Here is a 21,476-nt window from a genome sequence, read left to right as displayed (position 1 = left end):
ATGTCTGTACAGTGTGGAATATGCATTAATGTTAAATCTTTCCAGCAAGTTTGTAAATTATCAAAGGTGTATTCAAGACTTGTTGATAATCCTCAAAATACACTTCTTTTTTTTTTGTCTTGAAGAATCCCTTCTAGCCAATATGACAGCCACTCTGGTTTGGATCTGCTTGCTTCTCTCAGTGTTTGTCTGGTAACAAAGCATTAGCTCTGAAACAGAGTCTGCACTCTGCCGCCCTCGCACTTTGGTTTCTTGTCAACCTGGTGAGCTGCTTGTCAGACGCAGATAATCAGGAGAGAAGACTCAGGGATTTACATAGTTGGTCAGTTATACAGCCGGCAAGTCTGCCATCGGCTCATTCACACATTCTCTCAAAGACTGCGGGAGGGTGTGATTGATGTTTCAAACAGAGGCATGAATGGGCAGCAAGGCGTGTAATCCAAATGTCATGAAAACCTGTTCGCTCATTCATAACAATTTCACAGGATTTGCTGAAGGGGCACGACTGCACTCTTAGCTTCGAGCTCGCTTCAGATCAGTTAGAGGTCAAAGGAGGATTTCTAAGAAGGTCATCTTGGGCAGCTTTGCTTCTTCCGTCAATGTTTTACTACTCAGGGTTTGACACTTTATTAGGCCTGCTACCTGACCCTTTCTAATTTCATCTGAGAAAGAATCTGTCTCTCCTTGTATTTGTCTCCTTCTCCTTCATTATTGTCTCCCTCTCGGTGTCAGACAGACACCCAGCGCAGTGTAAATGTCAGAGCTGTTTGTCATAAGTGAATTATTAATGATGACACGCTGAAAAAGCCATTTTCAGAGCCACAAAACCATGTGTCTGTCAACCAATATGCAGAATGGAGAAGGGGGAGAGGGAGAATATGTGTCGGGGGGGGGGGGGGGTAATGTTTGTTTACTTGCACACTCTGCAATAATGTTTTTATTTCATTCAAGCTGGCATATTTGTTCTGCGACAAGGATGTATTGGTTTTGTACTGGGTTTAGGGTGGAGTGCTTCTCATTAAGTGACAAAATGATCCACTGCTGCTTGCATTCAGTCTCACACTCTCCCTCCACCCGCACTTGTTTCTTCCTTTGCTCTCTCTCCCACTGTCTGTATCGTCCTGTGTTTGAATGGCAAACCTGCAAACTGACACTGTTGATGACCATCACAGAGATGCAGACAGATCATCAGTTACCAAGCTGTGTGCTATGTCAGTAGATGATGGTGTCTGAGTTTGACTACATTTTGCTTTGGGGTGTGGAATGAAGACATTGAAGGGATGGGAAAGAGTTTAGGAGTGACAGACTGTTTTTTGTGTGTGTGTGTGACTTCATAATGCCTTATCATCGATTAATAGCATTTCTTTTTTATTGCTCTAATTATGGCATAGTCATTGTTGTCTTTGGTTTTGATGATTAGCTCTTATGTAAAGATTGATGAAATTAGTTAGTGTTTAAAAATAGCTTTTGTGACCATATATTTTTATTGTCATATTGTATTATCACCACAATGTCCCAAATTCTCCCACCCCTCCCTCTCACTGTCCCCATGTACCTGTCAATCTCTGTTGTCACTATCAATAAAGCGGTTTGAGCTAAATGCGAACGTCAGCATGCCAACATTGACAAAGCTAACATGCTGATGTTTTGTAAGAATACTTTTTTACCACAATCCCCATCTTAGTTTAGTGTGTGAGCTTGATAATATTTGTTAATCAGCGCTAAACGCAGAGCACAACTGAGGTTAAAGGGAATGTGATTAGATTTGCAGACATTTGGACATAAAACAAAGTATTGGACACAAATTTTGACCTAATGATGGTGCTAAATGCAAAATTAAGAGATTACCAAAGTGGTTAGATGTCATGTGGACATAACAATAGCTGTTGAGACTTTATACTTAAAACAACAAACCCCAAGGTGGGGCTAGAGACACCAAAAATTACCAAAGTCATTATTATCATCTTGCAATCATGAATGTCTGTACAAAAAATTCTGGCAATTCATCTTTTAGATGTTGTGATATTTCAATCTGGACCAAAGCCAAAGTGATGGACCAAAAGATTGATGTTGTCATTTTGTGATTACATGATAAAGTTATGTTAGTTCAGAGCTCAACACCCCCCCACATGCCCTATATTTTGACTCAACACAGAGGATCATCTGCATGCCCCCATTACCTGTTCCCCGTTCTTTCAGTGTCACAGGCCTAAATGTTACTACCATGCATCTCTGGGCTCATGCCCTGCTTTATGACATCAGCTACATATCCTGAGGGACTCCTCCATGAAATATGGCCTCCAGTCTTCCTATTTAACACCACGAGCCTGCTCTCTCATTTACTATTACACAATCACATTCAGATGGGCACACACACCAAAAGCAGGAGTCTAAATGCATATGGTTTGCAGGCACTTATTGCATTTATTATCTGTTTAATAATTGATAAGACGATAAATGGGCTCGCTTCGAGCAATATCTTGAAATAATGTTTCAGGCTCTGTGCTGGATGGAATTTTATGTGTCATTTTACTTTTATTTCTGTGTAAGTGAGAAAGCTCTCAGAAGTGTAGCGGTCTTAACTGTAATTCTTGGAAATAACACAGAAAGCCGCGTGAGGAACATAAAGCTACATCCATGTTACACTTCATTAAGAATCCATTATTCATTTACTTACTTCTATCAGCCCCTGTCAAAATAAGAATTAATTCATGTTATATACTTATTTAACTTGATTTACTCACAGAAGGGTTTATAAGCTGGAAAGATACATTTTTTTCTGAGCAGCTGGTTTGCTGCACAGCTTCTGCTGGGAAAAGCAGCACTTTGTGTTGACCTCCAACTCCGCCCTTTGATATTAAACCATTTAGTACAGGAAGCAATGGGACCTGCCAACCTGTGCGCATGCACACAGACAAATAAAACACCCTCATGTAATGATGTTTGGCTACAGAAGTGACACCTTTAACCCCCCGTTTAAAATAGGGACTGGCTAATAGCTAACATGAGGAAGGAAGTGATTTCAGTCTTTATTTGTCAGGTAGAGGTGTCAAGTTCAATCAGAAATACAATCAAATCACATTCAGAAAATATTATTTCTCCTGAAAACTCCCCCACAAACAACATGTCATTGCTTCTTTGGAAAAGCTCTTATAATTCCTTTATAAGGATCTTTTGTCAGGATTTAGATTGAAAATGTCCACTGAATGTGATAACAGTCCTCCGTGATTCTTTTTATCACATCTTTGAGCTGTATTCAGGCTGATTTCACCATTTAAGAATGAAACTTTAATACTTACTTTGCTTCCATTGCTGTGTGTGTGTGTGTGTGTGTTTGTGTGTGTGTGTGTGTGTGTGTGTGTGTGTGTGTGTGTGTATGCAAAGACGGCGTATTTATGTGTGTGTGTGTATGCTCAAACTAGCTAAGCTGTCATGTGCTTCTTTCAACATTAAAGTCCTGACACGCTGAAGAGGATGAATGTGTGCCCCGTCATAGACCTTGAATTCACTCCCATCCGTTTATTCAAAGCTTCAGATTTAAATATCAAAGATGATTGTGCTGTGCTCTGAGAGTTCAATGCTGTTAGCTTATTGGAGCAAAATAATACCTTTGTAGTGAGACAGGATTTCTTTCAGTCACTGATGCTTTCAAGCCAAATGGGCTTATGAGCGGGGCTTTAGCTATATCGAATAGTCTTTTTTGGCACCTATTTTGAGATTACAATTCAGCAGTGGGTTGGGGAGTATGTGGCCAGCATCAAGATACACACATTATCCGGTGTTGGAGACTTATGCAGGGAAACAAGCCAGAGACACGCCCGAAGTGTCTGTGTGAGATATTCATCACATCCATTCCCCCTCCTCCCCTAAACCAGAGGGAGCCCAAATGTTGCAGCTGTGTGACTTATGTTGCTCCAGGAGGGTAGTAGTTCTGACAAATAGGATGAAGGATGCTGGGTAAGCAAACTGAGTCGTCATCAATATCCCACACAGCAGCGAACTGCGGCTTCAGTGTTGTGTCTGTGACCTCTAGTGGAGCTGCTGAGAACTCACTGCTGCACAGACCGGCTCATTCATGGACTCATAAGACAAATGGATTGTGTTTTAGCCGGTGAAGTAATCATCTGTTCACGATGTTGTTTAAAATAAATGGGTAAACGTGCCATCAAAATCCAACTGGAGGAATCTACAAGAGAAGTGGAACAATTGAAATAGATTTTCTGGAGAATTATTCATGCAGATGCACAATGAGAACATAAATGACAACTCGCACATGTAAAGCTCTTTTGGGGTTTAATTTAGCACACTTGGCACTACATGCTGAAACGTTGATAAAGAGAAGCAGCCAGCGGCTGACACTGCAAACACACAAAGAACTGATGAATCATTCCTCCATTTCATTCATCTCAAGCCAAAGTTTGATTTGATCCTGTGTGTGTGTGTGTGTGTGTGTGTGTGTGTGTGTGTGTGTGTGTGACGGCCTCTTGCTTTAAGCAGGGCCGGCTGTGGGCATTCCCCTTTTGCTTGTCTGTGTTGTCTTGCAGGTCTCTTGTAAGCGGAGCCTATTGGTACAATTGGGAGCACCTGGCCAGTCTCCCAGGGGTATTTAAGACCTGCCTGCCGCAGTCCTCGAGTTCCTCTGTTCAAGACAAGGTAACCCATCTTCCTCCCCAGCTGCCATGGGCTGAGGGGCATAAACCACAGGCACCCTCCCAACTGAACACGTTGGGTGTGCGGGCTCCAAAGGAGCAGGAGGTATACTCTGATTCGGTTTGCCAGTGAGCTGACACGTATGACATGATTTAATATAAGCAGCAACATCTTGCTCATCAAGAACACAGCAGATCACAAGAGAGACTTGATTTCCAGAGAGATCAGTAAATTCCGGGACACGCACAAAAATCGAGACCGTGAGGAAGATGAGGAGGACGCGTACGAACGGAGGAGACTCGAGAGGAGGCGTAGAGACAAGGAGGTGGCCTACCAAGAACGCCTGAAAAACTGGTAGATCCGGGAGAGGAAGAAGACTCGTGACTACATCAAAGAAACAGAGAGGGAGGATGAGCGGCGTCGTGAAATGATGAAAGAAGCCAAAAGGCTGAAAGAATTCCTTGAAGATCATGACGACGACAGAGACCCAAAATACTACAGGGGCAGCGCTTTGCAGAAGCGACTCCGTGACCAAGAAAAGGAGACGGAGTTGAATGAGCGAGACCGGAAGAGGGAGAAAGAGAAGCTGGAGGAGATCAGACAGAGGCTTCTGGCTGAAGGCCACCCTGACCCCGATGCTGAGCTGCAGAGGATGGAGGAAGAGGCAGAGCGCAGACGGCAGCCTCCTCTGAAACTTGAACCCGAGGAGGACGTGATCCAGGAGAAGGATCGGGAACAGCACTCGGATGTTGACGAGGAGGAAGTAGGGGAGGAGGATGACTACCACAATGGCGAGGACTCACAGGAGGCCAAGCCGCAGCTCAAACCCATCATGTGACCAATCACCACCGCTCCCTCAGTGTCCTCTGCCAGCGGGAACGCCGACGAGCAACCTCGCAAAAGGAAACTGGTTCCGCTGGACTACGGCGATGACGTCAAGAGTCTGGGGCTGAAATTCCAGGGACCAAAGGCAGCGTCAACACGGAGGAGAAACGCAAGGACATAAAGAGCCTCGTTGAGAAGATCCCCACAGCCAGGCCTGAGCTCTTCACCTACCCTCAGTTCCTGCAACACCATGTTTTCGTTTGTTGTTTAATAAATGTACACCTTTCCGTTTAAAAACCTGTGTGTGTCCCGTTTTTGTCATGGCTCAAGAGCCGGGTCGTGACTGTGTGTTAGATGAGCGTTGTTTTGCCCACCAGAGGCCATTCATAATCCACAGTCTTAGTGATTCACTGCAGCTTCAGTCGAGCTTGTCTGCACAGTATGTTTTCCAGATCAGAGCAGCTGCCACTTAAGAAGCCATTAAATGATGTGGGGAAAGTCTGTCCTGTAGAGTGAAATATCAAGCATAGCCAATCTGCAGCTGCTGAGACAGTGGTAGTAATCTCAGTAACATATCCACCAGCCTACCAGTCTTCTGGTTTGGACCGGCAGGCCCTTGCACACCTCTGTGATAAATATACAGCCGCCTGTGCCAGTATTGATCCGTCTGGCTGCCAGTTTGATTATTAACATTTTGAGCCAGATAGATATATGGACCAATGGATGATTTTTAATTTTAAAAAGTTAATAGCTGCAGCACCAATCAATCACTGACAAATCCTTATTCATGGCTTTTCTTTATTAACCCACCTGCTTATTTACTGCATATCAGGATTTAATGGAGTGTTTTGTTGTGTACTGTCTTTCTGAAATATTTGGAATAAGAAAGGTCTCCAAACCACAGACCATAAATGCTATGCAGAAACGTACCCAAAATCATCTAAATGTGTTATTTTCGTTGAACAATAAAACTACATTTTAAGGGGTTTATTCTGCAAACTCATGTTTTCCTCCTCTCAAGCTACTTTCAGATCTGTTATATATACAATAAATTGTACCCTCAGAAAAAATGCTTGTGTTGCCAAAAGTGGCTGAAAAAGGGCTAGTATAAATACTGTGGAGGGTAATCGTGAAGTTCTGAGGGCTTCCGGTGGGCGGATGGAGAAATGCAGGTCTGGAAAGTTCCTAAGAAATGCATCATGGGCCGACTGAGCAAAATAAAAAAGAACTGAGGCAGCTGTTACATAAACATAAATAACCTCCTATTGTTAATAGTTTATATGAAAATATAGAAAGATGAGTAACAACAAAGTTGTCAGACAATATAATTAATTGTTGTTTGACCTCCACATATCCATAGAAATAACAAATATAGAAATTGGGGAGTTTTCTGTCCCATTAAATAATATAGTACCTTTGTTTGTCACTAGATGGAGATAATTGCTCAGCAATCGTAGTTCCCTCCACCCTTGACTTTATTCAAGGAAATATGCAGCATTAGACATAATTTAGGATGCATAATGTGACAGTTGGGTGAGTACACATATAAATTAGTGTCATACTAATAAACAAAACCGTCACTGGCCTTTTATTAAATATTAAATATGAGCTGGAAATGTCATCCTCCTGGACTATGATGGAGGTAGCTGCTAAACCTGCCATGACATTCCATTTTCTTTGCACAATTGATTCCTTCATTAACTGTTTCATTATGTCTTTCATAACTTGGGTCTTCATTTGAGGACGTTATGTATCCCAGAGTTTTCTGTATCACATAGCCTTAAGAAACGGGTACTAAAAGGTACAATCTTTGATCTACGTAAATGTAAACAAAAATGTTCCCACAATGATATTCAAATTCTGTCTTAAAATCATTAAAGATTCATTTTTTAATGTTTTTATTTGTATTAGAAGGACAAACATTAGACAACATTTATCAAAAATGATAGATTTTAGTTATAGGTTAGTGCTTTTTCAGAGGTTTCTCCACCTCACAATTATTATTAGGGCATTCATTTTTACATTAAGTCAACAGTGTGCTGTCAAAGGATAAACTGCAGTGTTTTCATCTGCTGCTCAGCTTCCCTGGGCCTCAAAGCTGTGTAAAGCCTGTATGAAAAAATCTCTCAGTCAGGCTAGTCCTCCTCTAAGTCAACAAGTTCATCACAGCGCATTCAGTACACGGACAGGCCAAAGACCCAGCTATGTGCAACTAATGTCGCGAAATCCTTTATCTCTCTAAATTAAGTCACTTAAATTGATGTAGCATCTCAGACAGCCGTATAAAAGTCAGCGTTTATGTTTGTTTTGTTATCTGGTTGACAATTGCAGCACACTATTCACTGCCCAACTGTTGCGTTGACCCCTCTAAACTTAAAATATAGCAGAAACCAGGTTAACAACATGCTTGTACCAGAGTCATTTGCCTGGAGACAATGACCATAACTCAGCCCTCCTTGGGGAACGATGATTTATATAGCTTATTCAATAAAATCTAGGGTTATGGCGACAAATTCACAGGGCTGAAAATAGGGGGCATGACAGTTCAGTTGCTAGGAAACAAGTAGGAGGAAGACAACAGTCAAAGGCAGAAATATGGGTTGGGTTGAGAGAGAGAGAGAGAGAGAGAGAGAGAGAGAGAAGGGGGGAGAGCGTAAGACAGCTGGCGAGATAGAGGAGGGTGAGAGAGAGAGACAGAAAGAGAGTAAGAGAGACAGGCAGAGAAATCGTGCCGCAGGGTAAATATGTTTCATCACATTTCCTTTGGGCGCTGATCAAGGCCAGGAAAGAAAGCAGCAGTGCTGCTATTTCCATGCAATGTTATTGCAGAGAGACGACTATTGATTCTGCCATGCCCAATTGTAATTATTCCTGTTTCTATGATCAAAAACACGTTCCAAATGTAAAGCCCAGAAATTGAAAATTGTGTTTTTTGTACAGCTCATCGGCACACTCAGACACATGCAAAGGCACACATACACTCATGCACGCATACACAAAAGTCCTCATGTTCCAACCATTACCATCTCAATGAAGCTAAATATAGTCCAATCCCCCGGCCCCTTCATCTCGCCACATCAATAGGTCTGGCTTTGTCGTCTGTCTGTCCTTCTGTTTGCCCAGAGCTTTTCCGTGTCATGTTGCATTCTGGGGTCTGGCCGATGGCACACTGACCCAGCACAGCGGTTATTTTGGGCAACTTAATAGGTTTACTTTTTTCTTTTTCTTTTTTTTTTTTTAATGATTTGAGCATCACATGATGTACAAGTTATTAAATGAGAACACAGCACTTGACACATACTGACAATTGGGTAGGTGTTGTTGGAGGTGAATAATATCCAAAATAATACTTTTTTCATAGTAAAAGTGAGTTTAAATTAATTTCACAAAATTTCAACTCAGTTGTTTTAGCAGTGGCTCAACATGTGGTCATGTACGTCTCCTACTGTGCTTCAAGCTTATTTCTACTGGAAATATTCCGTTTTTCCATATGCCAGTATGGTTATGTTTTTACTCATATTTATTTGTTAGTCAGACATTCAGTAGCAGCATACATCAGCTGTGTGAACAGATTGTTTTTGTGCTGATGCATTTCTGAAAATGTAATCAATTGTGTGACGGCCCGTTGGCTTGGTGCGTTTGCTTGTGCTTTCTGGCTCCAGGGCTGCAGACCTGTTTGAAGTAATCAGTGACAGGGGACACACCTGTGCCGGTGGTGCCACATGCATATCAGGCCTGTGAGTCTGTGGGCAGATCGCTTGTGGCTTTTCGGTTTCCTTTCTCTTGCTTTTTACAGTACAATACCCGAGCATTGCATTTTCACTCATCCACTCCCTACACTACTGACTTTACCGATTGCTCCTATTTATTTGTTTGACATGTTTTGATTATTTTGTGGTTAATAAATTACTTTATTTGTTAGTGTGCTATTTTTGTGCGGGCTGTGTCAATTAGAATGATGCCTTTGCATGTAATAGAAAAACAAACAACGGCTCGGTATTTGCCAAAGTTTGCCATTTATGGTGCATTTCGTAGCCAGGCACAAACACACACACACACACACACTGCCTTGTAAGTGCACTGTGATCTAAAATTGTACCTGCACATGTAAAGCCCCTCCCATGGTTGTAAACAAGTGTGTTCTCCACAATGATGGAAATGTGTTGACAAGTCTTACTCAGACAGACACACAGATTCCTTATCTGACATCTGTCTGTCTGTCTGTCTTTCTGTCTGTCTCAAAGCACTGTGTAAATAATGTGTCTTCTGCTCTATGTGTTACTCACTACACTTGCTGGAAACACTTACACTCCTCCAATTACGCTACTTGTCATTTAATCGATGATTAATCTTTCCTTTTATTTTGCCTTATTACTATTCAACTACCTGACTTGGTGTTCAACTAAAGTGCTCCACAAAGCAACAAAAATGAGAAAAACTTACATAAACAGCCAGAGGTGTGTGTGAATAAAAAATCATTTAGACTTTGTTACATTCAAAATGTTTTTATAAGATCCAGACTGTGAGCTTAATTTTGTCACCCAAGAAGTAAAGATAATAGTGTTTACCTTTAGTTTTCCTTTATTCTAGAGTGGATGTCTCTTTTAGCTCTAAATGTATTTCCTGCACTACACAGTATATGTGGTGCTGCTGTTCTTGCTGGGTGGCAATTAGGAAACCAAAGTTCTTTAAATGTTTCTGAAGCTGATATTTTTTTGCATTACTGAGCTGAACAATACCTCATAGATGTGTCTAAAGCTATGCTGGACTATGTTGCAAAAATCCAGACTAATCATACAAACTAACCTGAAACAAAACCCAGCAAATGCAAAATCACCAACAGGTTAACTTTGTCAATTAAAGCCTTGCTGAGTAAACGTGCACAAACAGTAAATTGTGTCTGTTGTTCTAATCTATTTATGGTTTTGTGAGGACAGTAAACGCTACACTGTAGCAAAGAGGGATGAGCCACGTGAAAAGGCATGTGAATTCAAAGCGTGGAAGCTCGGTGGAAAGATGTTGGCATGCAGCAAATGTTCACATATGACAACCAAACATGTGTCAAGTGAATTCACCAGTGGGCTTTCACGTGGCTGTTCTTTTCCTCAGGGTTAAGAAACTAATTTAGTTACAGGACTATTAAGCGAAAAGCCTGATAATGACCAGGTTTTGGGTACGAGCATGCCAGGTATTTCTGTTCACTCGTTCTATTTTGGACTTGAAATCTTTGTTCTCACCTCGGTCCTGTGTCACTAAGTCCCATTAATGAAGCACGGACTGTCAACCTGCTGTCACGACAGCAAGTAACCTTGGTAACCCTGTGTTCCTCAGCTAGATTTCTTTTTTGCAAGCTAGACATCTCTTACAGCGAGGAGAAGATTTTCCAACATAAACAACACATCTGCAATGTCAAAATGTCTCCACCAATATATACCTTCAATAGTATAGAAGTATAGAGAGCACAATGCAGCTGAATATATTTTAGGGTTCCTATACATTTTCAAAAGTCCTGTAATACTTCCTGTTACCTCCGTGAGAAAGATGTTCTTTTTCGTCACTTGTAGCTGGAGGACTCTTATTTTTAATTGGAAATCTAAATTGGGAAAACACTTTACTTCAAGTCCTCCTATTTAGCATTTATTAGCAGTACAATATATGATTTAATAAATGGTTTCTAACGCATTATATGGTAGCAGATATGAGAACATTTTATGTGTTTATTAATGTACAGTGTTTGTCAGCGATTATAACTTCTATGAAGAACTAGAACAACTGTGTTTTACTATATTGTTGTTCATCATCTGTTCATAAAGCAGCCTCCACTTCTGGGTATACCCACAGGAGGAGTTCAACTTATTGACAATACATGAATAAACATTCATATCTGCTTACAACTACATTATAGTGAGCTTAAACATTTTTTAGTAAATGTTTATATGCTGCTTATGAATGCTTAATTAAGTGTAACTTATAATTGATTTATTAATTTGATTAGAATAAGTGGTGTCACGATATACTGGTATTAACAATAATCGTTATATTTAAAAATTAAATATTGCTGTTATGTTTGTAATTCTCATATGATAACATTGTGTAAAAAATACAGCGCCTCTTAAATTATTTTACATATAGAGTTATCATTACAGACTGTCTGTCCACTTCCCTAAACTTGTATTTTTAGGGTAATTAATTTTCCAAACAAGAGACAAAACCTTTTTTTTAATAATCTTTATCGTTAATTCTTTTAATATCTTTATCGTTAATTCTTTTGCCCACAAAAATCATGTAGTGAAAATCTGATATTAACAGCCCTAATTAGAATAGACTCTTAGAAATATTGACACCCTTGCAACATTTTGAGTTATATATTTTTAGGATGCGAAAAATCTTCCTCCAGTATGATGCTTGCATTATCTTGCAGACAACACATCAGGAAGACGCCTCAATGACCACTTATTGATGTTTATAATGACTGGATGGCTTATTAGAAAGTAAGAAACACATGATTTTATTAATAGATTATGAACCTTTATTACCAAATAGAAAGGATAAGCACCAGACAAAGGAATTTTTCACAACCTTGCAACCCAAATATTATTGGTGTTAATGACTTATAACTGATCTATAAAGCATTAATTGATTGTTTATTAACCATCAATGAAGCCATTAGTTGCAACATATAAGCTCTTTATTAAATGTGCTTTATTAGAAATTCCTACCAATAGCTTTATGGCCAGTGATGTCAATTTGAACGTGTGATTAATTGATCTGAGCCTTCCAGCAAAAACATTGAAGTCATATTTCACTTGGGTTCACTAGTCCTTCAAAAATATCTTTTTTAATTGGAGAAACTCAAAGAATCATCTACAACAAAGAGACTCCACCCACTTGCTTTCTGCCTTTTTCCAGGAAAGAACCATTGTCCTTCCACCCTAATCATCCCTATTGCTAACGTCTAATTACCATAATTCACCCCTCACCTCTCAGCCAAAAGAGCAGTGGCTGCTTCGCTCTCTTCTCCTGGCAGAAAACACTGTGATGGTATCACTGCTGCACAGAGGAAGTGGCAGAAGTCACATTTCTATCACATTGAAATTGAAATAACAAAAAGCAAGTGAAACGTGATCTTTCAACAGTTTCTTGCCTCATAACTGGAGGAAACCGTTATAGGACAATTTGTACATCTCTTCTCATCACTTATAATGAGGAAATGTCAGAAATCTGTCTGTTATGTGTTCTATTTTTAAAGCCCATAATGTGTTGGAGCTCTAATGAGTTGGAGGCCACACACCATTGATCACTGCCTTCGTCATACCACTATCACTAAATACCCATCAGTGTCAGCGTCGTGGTTAACTCTCTCCTGTGGTTCATCTTCTCTTTGACTTCTGTTTCCATCAACATCAGTTTCCTGGTAAACTGTTATTCACACTGATTCTCTCAGCTTGATGCTGTTTGAGAAAAAAGGCTTTTCATTAATTTCAGTTCATGCTTTACATATTTTTGGACAGTTGCTCTTTTTCATAATAAGCAGGCTCAGTAGTTTCTTAAAACAGCTGGGCACTGTAGTTTTTAGCAAATGGTATTGAAATAAAGTTAAATAGTGCATTTATTGGCTGCTTTAGCCGTGGATTAATACACACTTAATATTTATAGCATCAGGACAGTTGGCAGTATTTGTGATTGACTCAATTATAACATGTTACATGCCAACATACAGTACAGTGCCCATGTTCATAATAATGAAGAAACATCGTATCCAGCTGTTGTTCACTGATGTGTTTTAGTAGAAAGCAATGTTAGTCTGTCAGCCGATCCACCACTTTGGTTCACACTAAAATATCTCTAACTATTGGATAGATGGCAAAACCCCTTGGCTTTTTCTCTAGCGCCACCATGAGGTTCACACTTGTGGTTTTGAATGAAATCTCTCAACAACTATTGGATAGATTGCCATAACATGGTGATGACATTGGGTCAAAATGTGTATTTGTCTGAAGACTTTGGTTTATGACCAAATACCTGCAAACTAATGACATTCACGCCCTCAGTTTTATGTTGTGTTTAGTGCTACTTAGAAGTTTCTTTCCCAAATTACTAACTTAGATGTTAACATTATTATGATGAGATTGTTAGCATGCTGATTTTAGCGCAAATCTCTGCTGTGCACAGAAGAAGAAGCTACTTGAGACGTTGGCTTCACAGATAATTAAAAAAAAAGAATCAATTCATCATTGGTTTTGCTCTTTTCAAGGGATTTATTGATGATAAAAGACATAGAATATCACCAGATGTATCCTCTTCGCCAAATTCTCTTAATAATGATTGCTTGATGTATAGTACATGTTCTCAGATCTGACAGATGTAACATTTCAACTCCACCCTTCCAACCCAACGTGGGTCCCTGCCCCCCCCCCCCCTTCATTGTGAAAAGCTTTCATCCTCATGAGAGTAGATGTGATCACTTCCAGCCAGGACACAGCAGCACAACTCCCCCTCACTATCAAGCCTCTCGATAGTATGTTCTGAACACTGTAATTAGTCAAAGATGCTTGCTGCTGTCCTCCTGAGTGTCTTTTTTTTTTACAACAGGTGTTTACTCCTGCAGACTTGATGTGTGACCAGCTTCTCAGTTTGCTCTTCCGGACGACCATGCGGGGTGAACAACATCAGAATCAAATATCACAGCATGTCCCCTCTTCAAATGGTAGCCTATGCTGACCAGTCACACAAAAAAACTAAAGTGATCCCAAAGTAAACTTTTAGTATTTTACAAAGAATTGTACCCACATGTTCAGCGAAAGCATAACGCCAGCGATGATATTGATATCTTGAATAGCCTAACAGGATTAGCCAAATGTTAAATTGAATTGGTTTACATAATCTCAACTCGTCAAGATGGAGGCACCTAATATGTCTTCGTCACATCGGGACTTTGTTAATGTTTGTCTGTTTGTCTTGATTTGTATGTTAACACGTGCTTTGTTAACTCAATCTGCAGCATATTGAAGTGCATGTGTGGGGCTGAACGGAGGTTATAGGAGAGGAGCATGTCGCATGAGGAGACACTGCTGTCTTCTCTCCTTCTGCTCTAACAGTGCGGTGGGGAAGGTACATACACTTCGTTCACTATCCCAATGCAGAAAGGACGGATAGAGGATTTTCTTTTCCTACGCGTGACACGTAGTTGACAGTTGTTTTTGTTCGCGTTGTTTCGGGGGGGGGGGCGGGAAATGTCGTGGAAAATGCCAAAGTTTTTTTGTTTTTTTTCCCGGTCGTCCTACGCACGCAATAGGATAGTGCTCTTGTGGTAGGTGGCCAACAGAGAAGAGGAGACAGGAGACAGGAGTGATGTGCTCTGAATTACTCAGAGGACCGCCGCTAGTTTATTTAAAAACCCCATGGATCAACCCGCTCTCGTGCTTCTCGCTCAGCGGACTGAGGATGGCTGAAGACGTGACCTGTTGCAGCCTTTCTTTGAGATATTAGTGTTTGGATGTGAATCAAACGCTGTGAAACTGATCTGTTTTTACAGGTTAATTCAAGACGACAGATTGTTAAATAAGGCGGAATTGAATGACTTTTTGGATTTGTGTCCTTTGTTTTACGCAGAGCGCACTTGAAATCGACGAGTGCCTCTAATTGGACCGACTGGAGATGAATCCGTGATTGTTTTCAACAGATTTTGAAGTTGTGGAACACAGAGTTCGGTGTTTTTTTGCGAATAAAACTGACGATGGACTAAAACTGGTCAGGATCTCGCCCTTCCTCCGCTGTCACGCCTAGCGCAGCACCGCGCCCTGCTTTCTAGGAGACTATAACCTCCTTTTCCTCTCCCGTCTCCACTCCAAACAGAATGGCCCGGTTTGGAGACGACGTCCCGGGCTTGTTGAGCTCCGGGGATGGAGGGTCCGAGCGCAACCGGAACCGCGATGGGGCCGCCGTGTCCACAGGTGGCATCTCCCCTGCCTTCAAGCAGACCAAAGCGCAGCGTGCCCGCACCATGGCCTTGTACAACCCCATCCCAGTCAGGGAGAACTGCTTCACCGTCAACAGGTCCCTCTTCATCTTTGGCGAGGACAACGTGGTCAGGAAGTACGCCAAGAAAGTCATTGAGTGGCCATATCCTTTTTCTGCTTCATGGTGTAAATGAAGCGGGTAATGTGTGAAATGTACAAATGCATTCATCGGAGATGTGAAAGGAGTCGTAGGAGTGGATTACAAAGGTGGGTAAACTATTTCCCAGTGTAACAAATAAACAATCTATCATATTTCCACAAGAGCACACAGTTTCACAGAAAACCAAAGTCCTTAAACAGCCAAATTCTCTTTAGTGTCTGGCCCCTAGTATCTCTTTCAGCACCATGGACAGCACACACAGGGCAAGACATGAGAAATTCAACCAACACACACATACTCAGACAATGTGAGATACTCATCTGAGTTTAGTCTAGGAGTCGCTTGAGTGATAAATTGCTTTTTGGGGGGTTTATATAATTGATTCATTCATTTGAATTTAATCCAATACTGTGCAACAGGGAATTAGGAATTAAGAAAGTAAAGTAGGACATGAAACAACAAGCACTAAATCAGACTTGAGTGTTGATTTTATAGGTCAATAATCCAAAAGTGTATGGAATTATCTATCAGGTTATGACTCAGGTTATGACAATAGCTATAGCTAGACAAAAACTAGTGCAGAAGGGGAGGAGATGTCAATGGAAAGTGGATTAGAGGAACACACAAGAGTTTCGCGGTTTATGATTGTAAATCTTTTCTGTAAACAAAAAGCTATGAAGACCTGCTGTTGCCACAACACTCACTGTCCCTTCTGACAAGTTATGTCCAGTAAATATATCAAGCTCAACTAGAGCTGCAACGATTGGTCGCTTAACTATTATGATAATTCATCAATTGCTCTGGTCTTTTTTTAAGCAAAAATTACAAATATTCACTGGTTTCAACTTCTTTTTTGTTTTATATCACATATAAACTGAATATCTTTAAGTTTTGGACTGTTGATCAGACAAAACGACACAGTTGAAGACATCTCCTTGGACTTTGGGAAACTGTGATTAGCATTTTTGTAGTAATTAACACTTTGTTGTGGGGAGTTGCAGCCTTAAACGCAACCACTATCACAACCTGACCAGCTGTCTGCTTAAAGGTGCAATGTGCAGGATTCAAAGCATTACTTTAGCAGCAAACAGCTATTTGTTATGTAAAGATATACAGTAGTGGAATAATGTCTACCTGAGCAGAGAATGAAGTCGCTCTCCCTCTTTGTGCGTTGTAATCCGAGCTTCGCCGTGCTATGTTGACATAGACGGGCAGGTTGCACTTGTTTTTAGTGCATTGCATGTTAGCATGCCCCAATGGCTAGCTCTGCCGCTCTGCACTGCGCTCATACTGCTATTAATTCAAGGTGTGACATTATCCAAATCTGTATTACATAACACTTTTATTGATATTCAATATTGACGTTGCATTAATGGCTAGTTTCTTAAACCTAATGACTCACTCTGCCATTATTTACTGAAAAAGGGAGAGACTATATTATTTCCTCTGCCTGTCGCTGAGGTGGACGACAACAAGCAAATGTCCATCGGTGGCGTGTTTGTGCTGCTGCTGTGCAGCTCACCAGGTGTCCGGGCCAGGTGTGGCCTCCTCTCTGCTATTGTTCTGCTCCATTCAACAGCTTCCTGACTACTGATTATAAAAACCCAGCAAATAGAATGAGTGGGCCTCCATTGTTGATCGCTGTCTATTGTTATCTCTGGGCTTGCCCATCTATTGAGGTGATTAAAAATAGAGACGGGATGAATTTCAATCAACAGTTGAGGAAAAAAGGGTTGAGGTGTGCGTCTGTGTGTGTGTGTGTGTGTGTGTGTGTGTGTGTGTGTGTGTGTGTGTGTGTGTGTGTGTGTGTGTGTGTGTATGTTAGTTATATCATATTTCACCCCCCTAGTGGTTGGGTCATAACCCATAGTAATGGTATAATTGCACAGGCACATCTTCTGTGTTTGAATCCAAATATTATGTGTGCTGCAGTGACCAGAAGGAAAGCAGCCAGACTAAATAACCTCCAGGTTAATGTGCTGTTGTGGAGGGAGTGTCTCGTTACATCCAATGAGCTCTACTGTATCTGATTAACCAACATTAACAGGAATTATATGTAATGATGTCTGATCGCACTGTCACATACTATTACAACAAGTCATTGCTCACTATTATAGTCATACTATATCATACTGTTTACTAAGACGGTTTTGAGGGGAGTGATGCTGAGCTGAGTCTTTCTGTGCTCTGGTTGAGATGAGTGTGGCTCTCTTAAATACATGTGCATCATGTCTGGAGTGGGAGGATTCATTTACAACAGTAAATACACGAGTAAGCACAAATGAGAACACACATTATTCATATGAAGACATATAAACATGTAAGCAATGATACACACACATTTCCCTCATTGACAGAATGCATTATTTAGCCCCTTTCCTTACCTTAATGCCCAGTGGTTGAAGAAGTATTCAGATCTATTAGTAAAGTAAAAGTGAAGTACCCTGCATGCTAAATTTTACTTTGACCCGCAAAAACTGACCACTTGGGGACAAAAGAAACAAGTTGTGAATGCAACATTGGCATACGTTGCACTTTTAAGATAATATGGTGAACTTGTTAAAGCAAATAGTTGCCTTACACATCCAGCAGTTATGGAGCAATTTTCACTGTTCACTTTTTAGTTTTTACCAACTGCTGAGGTAAATCTGGCTCTTAGGCTTCTAAATGCTCCTCTATGTTCACAAGCTAGCAGTTTAACCTGAGCCCTTACTTTAAATTTGTATTTATAACCCTTACCGTCATACTGTAGCCTTTAAAGAAGGGAAACCACCCTAAAACATTCTCCCTTCCGCCTTGTTCTCATCGTCTGAAACTCAAATCGGTCCTCACAGAAATAGAAATACAACAGCACACTCACACACACACACACACACACACACATACACACACACAGACTCACTATCTCAGCAGGACATCTCCCAAAGGTCAGCCTTGAGTTGAAAAACAACTTGCCGCTGTCACCTCGCTGTAAGAGGCTCTTTTTTTTCTCTGAGTGCTCAATTAACAGCAGATCAATTTAGGAATTATACAGAGCCAGAGCGCTGTCTGTGGGCTTATGAGAGCGTATTACACTCTGTCATTGTTGATTGACATGAGTTCATATTCTCTCTTATATATCTTGGAAGAGGTGGTTTAATATGTGTATGCGTATGTCTGACTGTCAGCCCACTGTATCTGCCTGAGGTTGTAGTCGATGGAAGGCTGATCAAGGCCTGGCAGGGAAGAGGAAGGGGTAATTAAGTCCACGACCTGAGTTTTGTGTGGCAGGCCTGGTGAGGACTGACAGCTGCTCCTCCTGTCTGATCCCCACTGAGATCCCCCGCAGCGGGAAGTTTCCCATTGAGAAGGTACACCTCTAAATAATTGATAGATGGATTTAATAGTTTGTTTCATCATGGCACACAGTAATAACCACATGCTTGCTGGTTGTCAGACTTTGAGTTTTTAAATATGCATGGTAGACATTTTAAGTATTAAACAGGATGGGTCACTGTTCTTTTTTAGGCCTGTCTGTGCATTTCGAATCCTGGTTAGGCCTCACCAGGATTTGAAGTGCACAGACGTTAATTTGATTAAGGCTACATTAAAAGTTGTAAATCCTTTGCAAATGTCTCTAGAGCCAGCTTTAACCTGAGAAAGACCATTAATTTCCCTCTAAATTGCATCCTTGCATGAAAAATGGAAATGGAAAATTAGCAAGGAAATGACCCTAGTGTTGATATGGTCCTACTCTCATTTATCTCCAATTACAAAAACTGTTTTTTCCGCTTAGTGCTTGCGTTTTTTTACTTTTTTAATCAGAGTGTAGCTGAAGAAATGAGAGTAGTAAATGTGGCCTTGGACTCTGCTAAATATGCACTGGTCTGAAATCTGCTTACAGAAATTTAATAAAACCAGTCCACAAAACATCACAGGAGGTATGTTCAACCCTCGCTCTTTGGTATCATGACTGCATATCCACGTATTTCCTGACAGAGAGGTGTATATACGAGCCAGCTGTGGCTCAGAGTTGACACGGTTTACTCGCAGGGCTGCTGCGTATAAATAGGACTGACTGAACTATGGCCGCATTCATCGTCAGGATTGATCGTCTGGCTCAAGCAGACCACTGAGGTGTGGAGGTGATGTGGAATTCAAGATAGATTGGATGAATGTTTGATTGCCGCAGTCTGTTAAATCCATTCAGTTGACAACATCTCTTACCTTATGCATATTTGAATAACAGCACGGCGATAGAAATGTAAGCTGAAGTTTATCAGGCTTTTCATTCCTCAGGTGGAAACGGAGTTAATTTTACTCCAAACAGTGATTACACTCTGGGCCTGAGCGTATTCACAGATGCACAGGGCATCACACTCTGTCTCCATGTCTATTTTTACACGCATGTTTGAGGAGTCGAGGCAGAGTGCCAGCGTCACTGTGACTCACAGGATTGCTCACGAAACGCCTCACTGCTAAAGCTGGTAGACGATCCATGATCAGCGTCACACTCCAGAGCAGTGCAGAGGAGGGGGGGGGGGAGGGGTTCAAGACACTTGTTGAGTGTATAATTTAGTGGTGAAGTCAGCATTGAATGTAACCGCATTACGTGGGGTTTATTGAAATGTCTGGAGTCAGGGAACATCAGTTACATCAGGGTTAACTCATCTGTTGTTTGGAAGCTCCTGGGCAAATAAGTCAACACACGACTGTGATTGCAGAGCAAATGAGTGCATCACCCAAAACTGCTTCTGAGGCCAAATCAGAAATAACAACGAATACAATTACTGTTGCTCATCGTGATGAATATCACAAACTGCATCTTTCAGTTCATTGATTTGGTATTCCAGTTCACAAATTTGCTGTTTTGATTCACTTTCAACACTTTCATTGCATGGTTGGCTGTGGCATGAGTGCTGTACAGCAGCTAATTTTAGCACTGACAACCAACGTTAACGTTTGTTGGAATATTACAGTTACACAGAGCCGTAACTTCAATATTGGTTTGGGTAACATGGCCCTATGCCTGTGCTCCAGCGAGGCACAATGTTGTATAATCTTGCCTGTCAACTTGCCGCAAAGTGAAGAAACTTTCTTCAGTTCTTCCCTACACAGTTCACAGTTCCCTTTCAACAGAGCATTTTTGCTCCCTATGGTCTGTAATCTAACTTTACATGGCTGAATACGCAGTCCACTTCACAAGGAACCAGGCGATCAGAATACAGCCTGTCAAAACCAAACAGCGGGCAGTCAAAGCTAGCAACTAGCTGGTGAATGTGTCGGAGCATTTAGCAGCTAAAGATTAAAATCATCAATAAATAACTAAAGCGCTAATTTGGTGGAGGAGTTGGCAGAGACCAAACACAGAGCTTAAATGAGAGTGAATGATTAACTTTAATTTGGGAGGTTGCCAGAAACCCAACCCCAAATGAATGTTGCTTCTTATCTGCTGGATGTGTAACAGGCGAATGTTTTCTGCTAAAAAAAAAGTGGTCAAAACACAAGTTATTATAGGTTTAAACTGTCTTTAGTTGTGCATAATAGTTTGAAACATCGACTGATTTTTAAAAATCTGATTAATTGAACCTTCTTCTCTATAAAGACACCGTTCAACATTGTTCCATCACCAAATTAAATTACTCAAAAGTACAAATCGTTCAACTATCACAAATCATCAGAAATATTTTGATCTTGAAAATATCTGAAAAATAGAAATATATTTATTTGTATAACTTTTAATGCTATTTACGAAAGAACCACACTTTGAAATGTTGTACAAAGTGTGTGTGTGTGTGTGTGTGTGTGTGTGTGTGTGTGTGTGTGTGTGTGTGTGTGTGTGTGTGTGTGTGTGTGTGTAACAGAGATAGTTCAGGTGCCCAGTTACCGTCTTGTAGGTTTGA

At 40.9% G+C, this 21,476-nt stretch overlaps 1 protein-coding gene across 5 annotated transcripts in view; it reads left to right on the top strand.

The window, feature by feature from the left end:
* The window catches only part of LOC137870257 (voltage-dependent R-type calcium channel subunit alpha-1E), an 87,189-nt gene that overhangs the window by 10,172 nt on the left and 55,541 nt on the right, over positions 1 to 21,476 (top strand). For all 5 annotated transcript variants that reach the window (XM_068707331.1, XM_068707334.1, XM_068707336.1 and 2 more), the window contains one exon: positions 15,331 to 15,597. In XM_068707331.1, coding sequence (XP_068563432.1) covers positions 15,331 to 15,597 — 267 coding nt within the window. The remainder of the gene's footprint in view (positions 1 to 15,330; positions 15,598 to 21,476) is intronic.

This window comes from Cebidichthys violaceus, unplaced genomic scaffold (assembly GCF_023349555.1).
Source record: "Cebidichthys violaceus isolate CVI_PGR_0920_01 unplaced genomic scaffold, fCebVio1.0.p SCAF_13, whole genome shotgun sequence".
In the NCBI taxonomy this organism is placed as follows: Eukaryota; Metazoa; Chordata; class Actinopteri; order Perciformes; family Stichaeidae; genus Cebidichthys; species Cebidichthys violaceus.
This window is presented reverse-complemented; position numbering and strand designations above follow the sequence as displayed.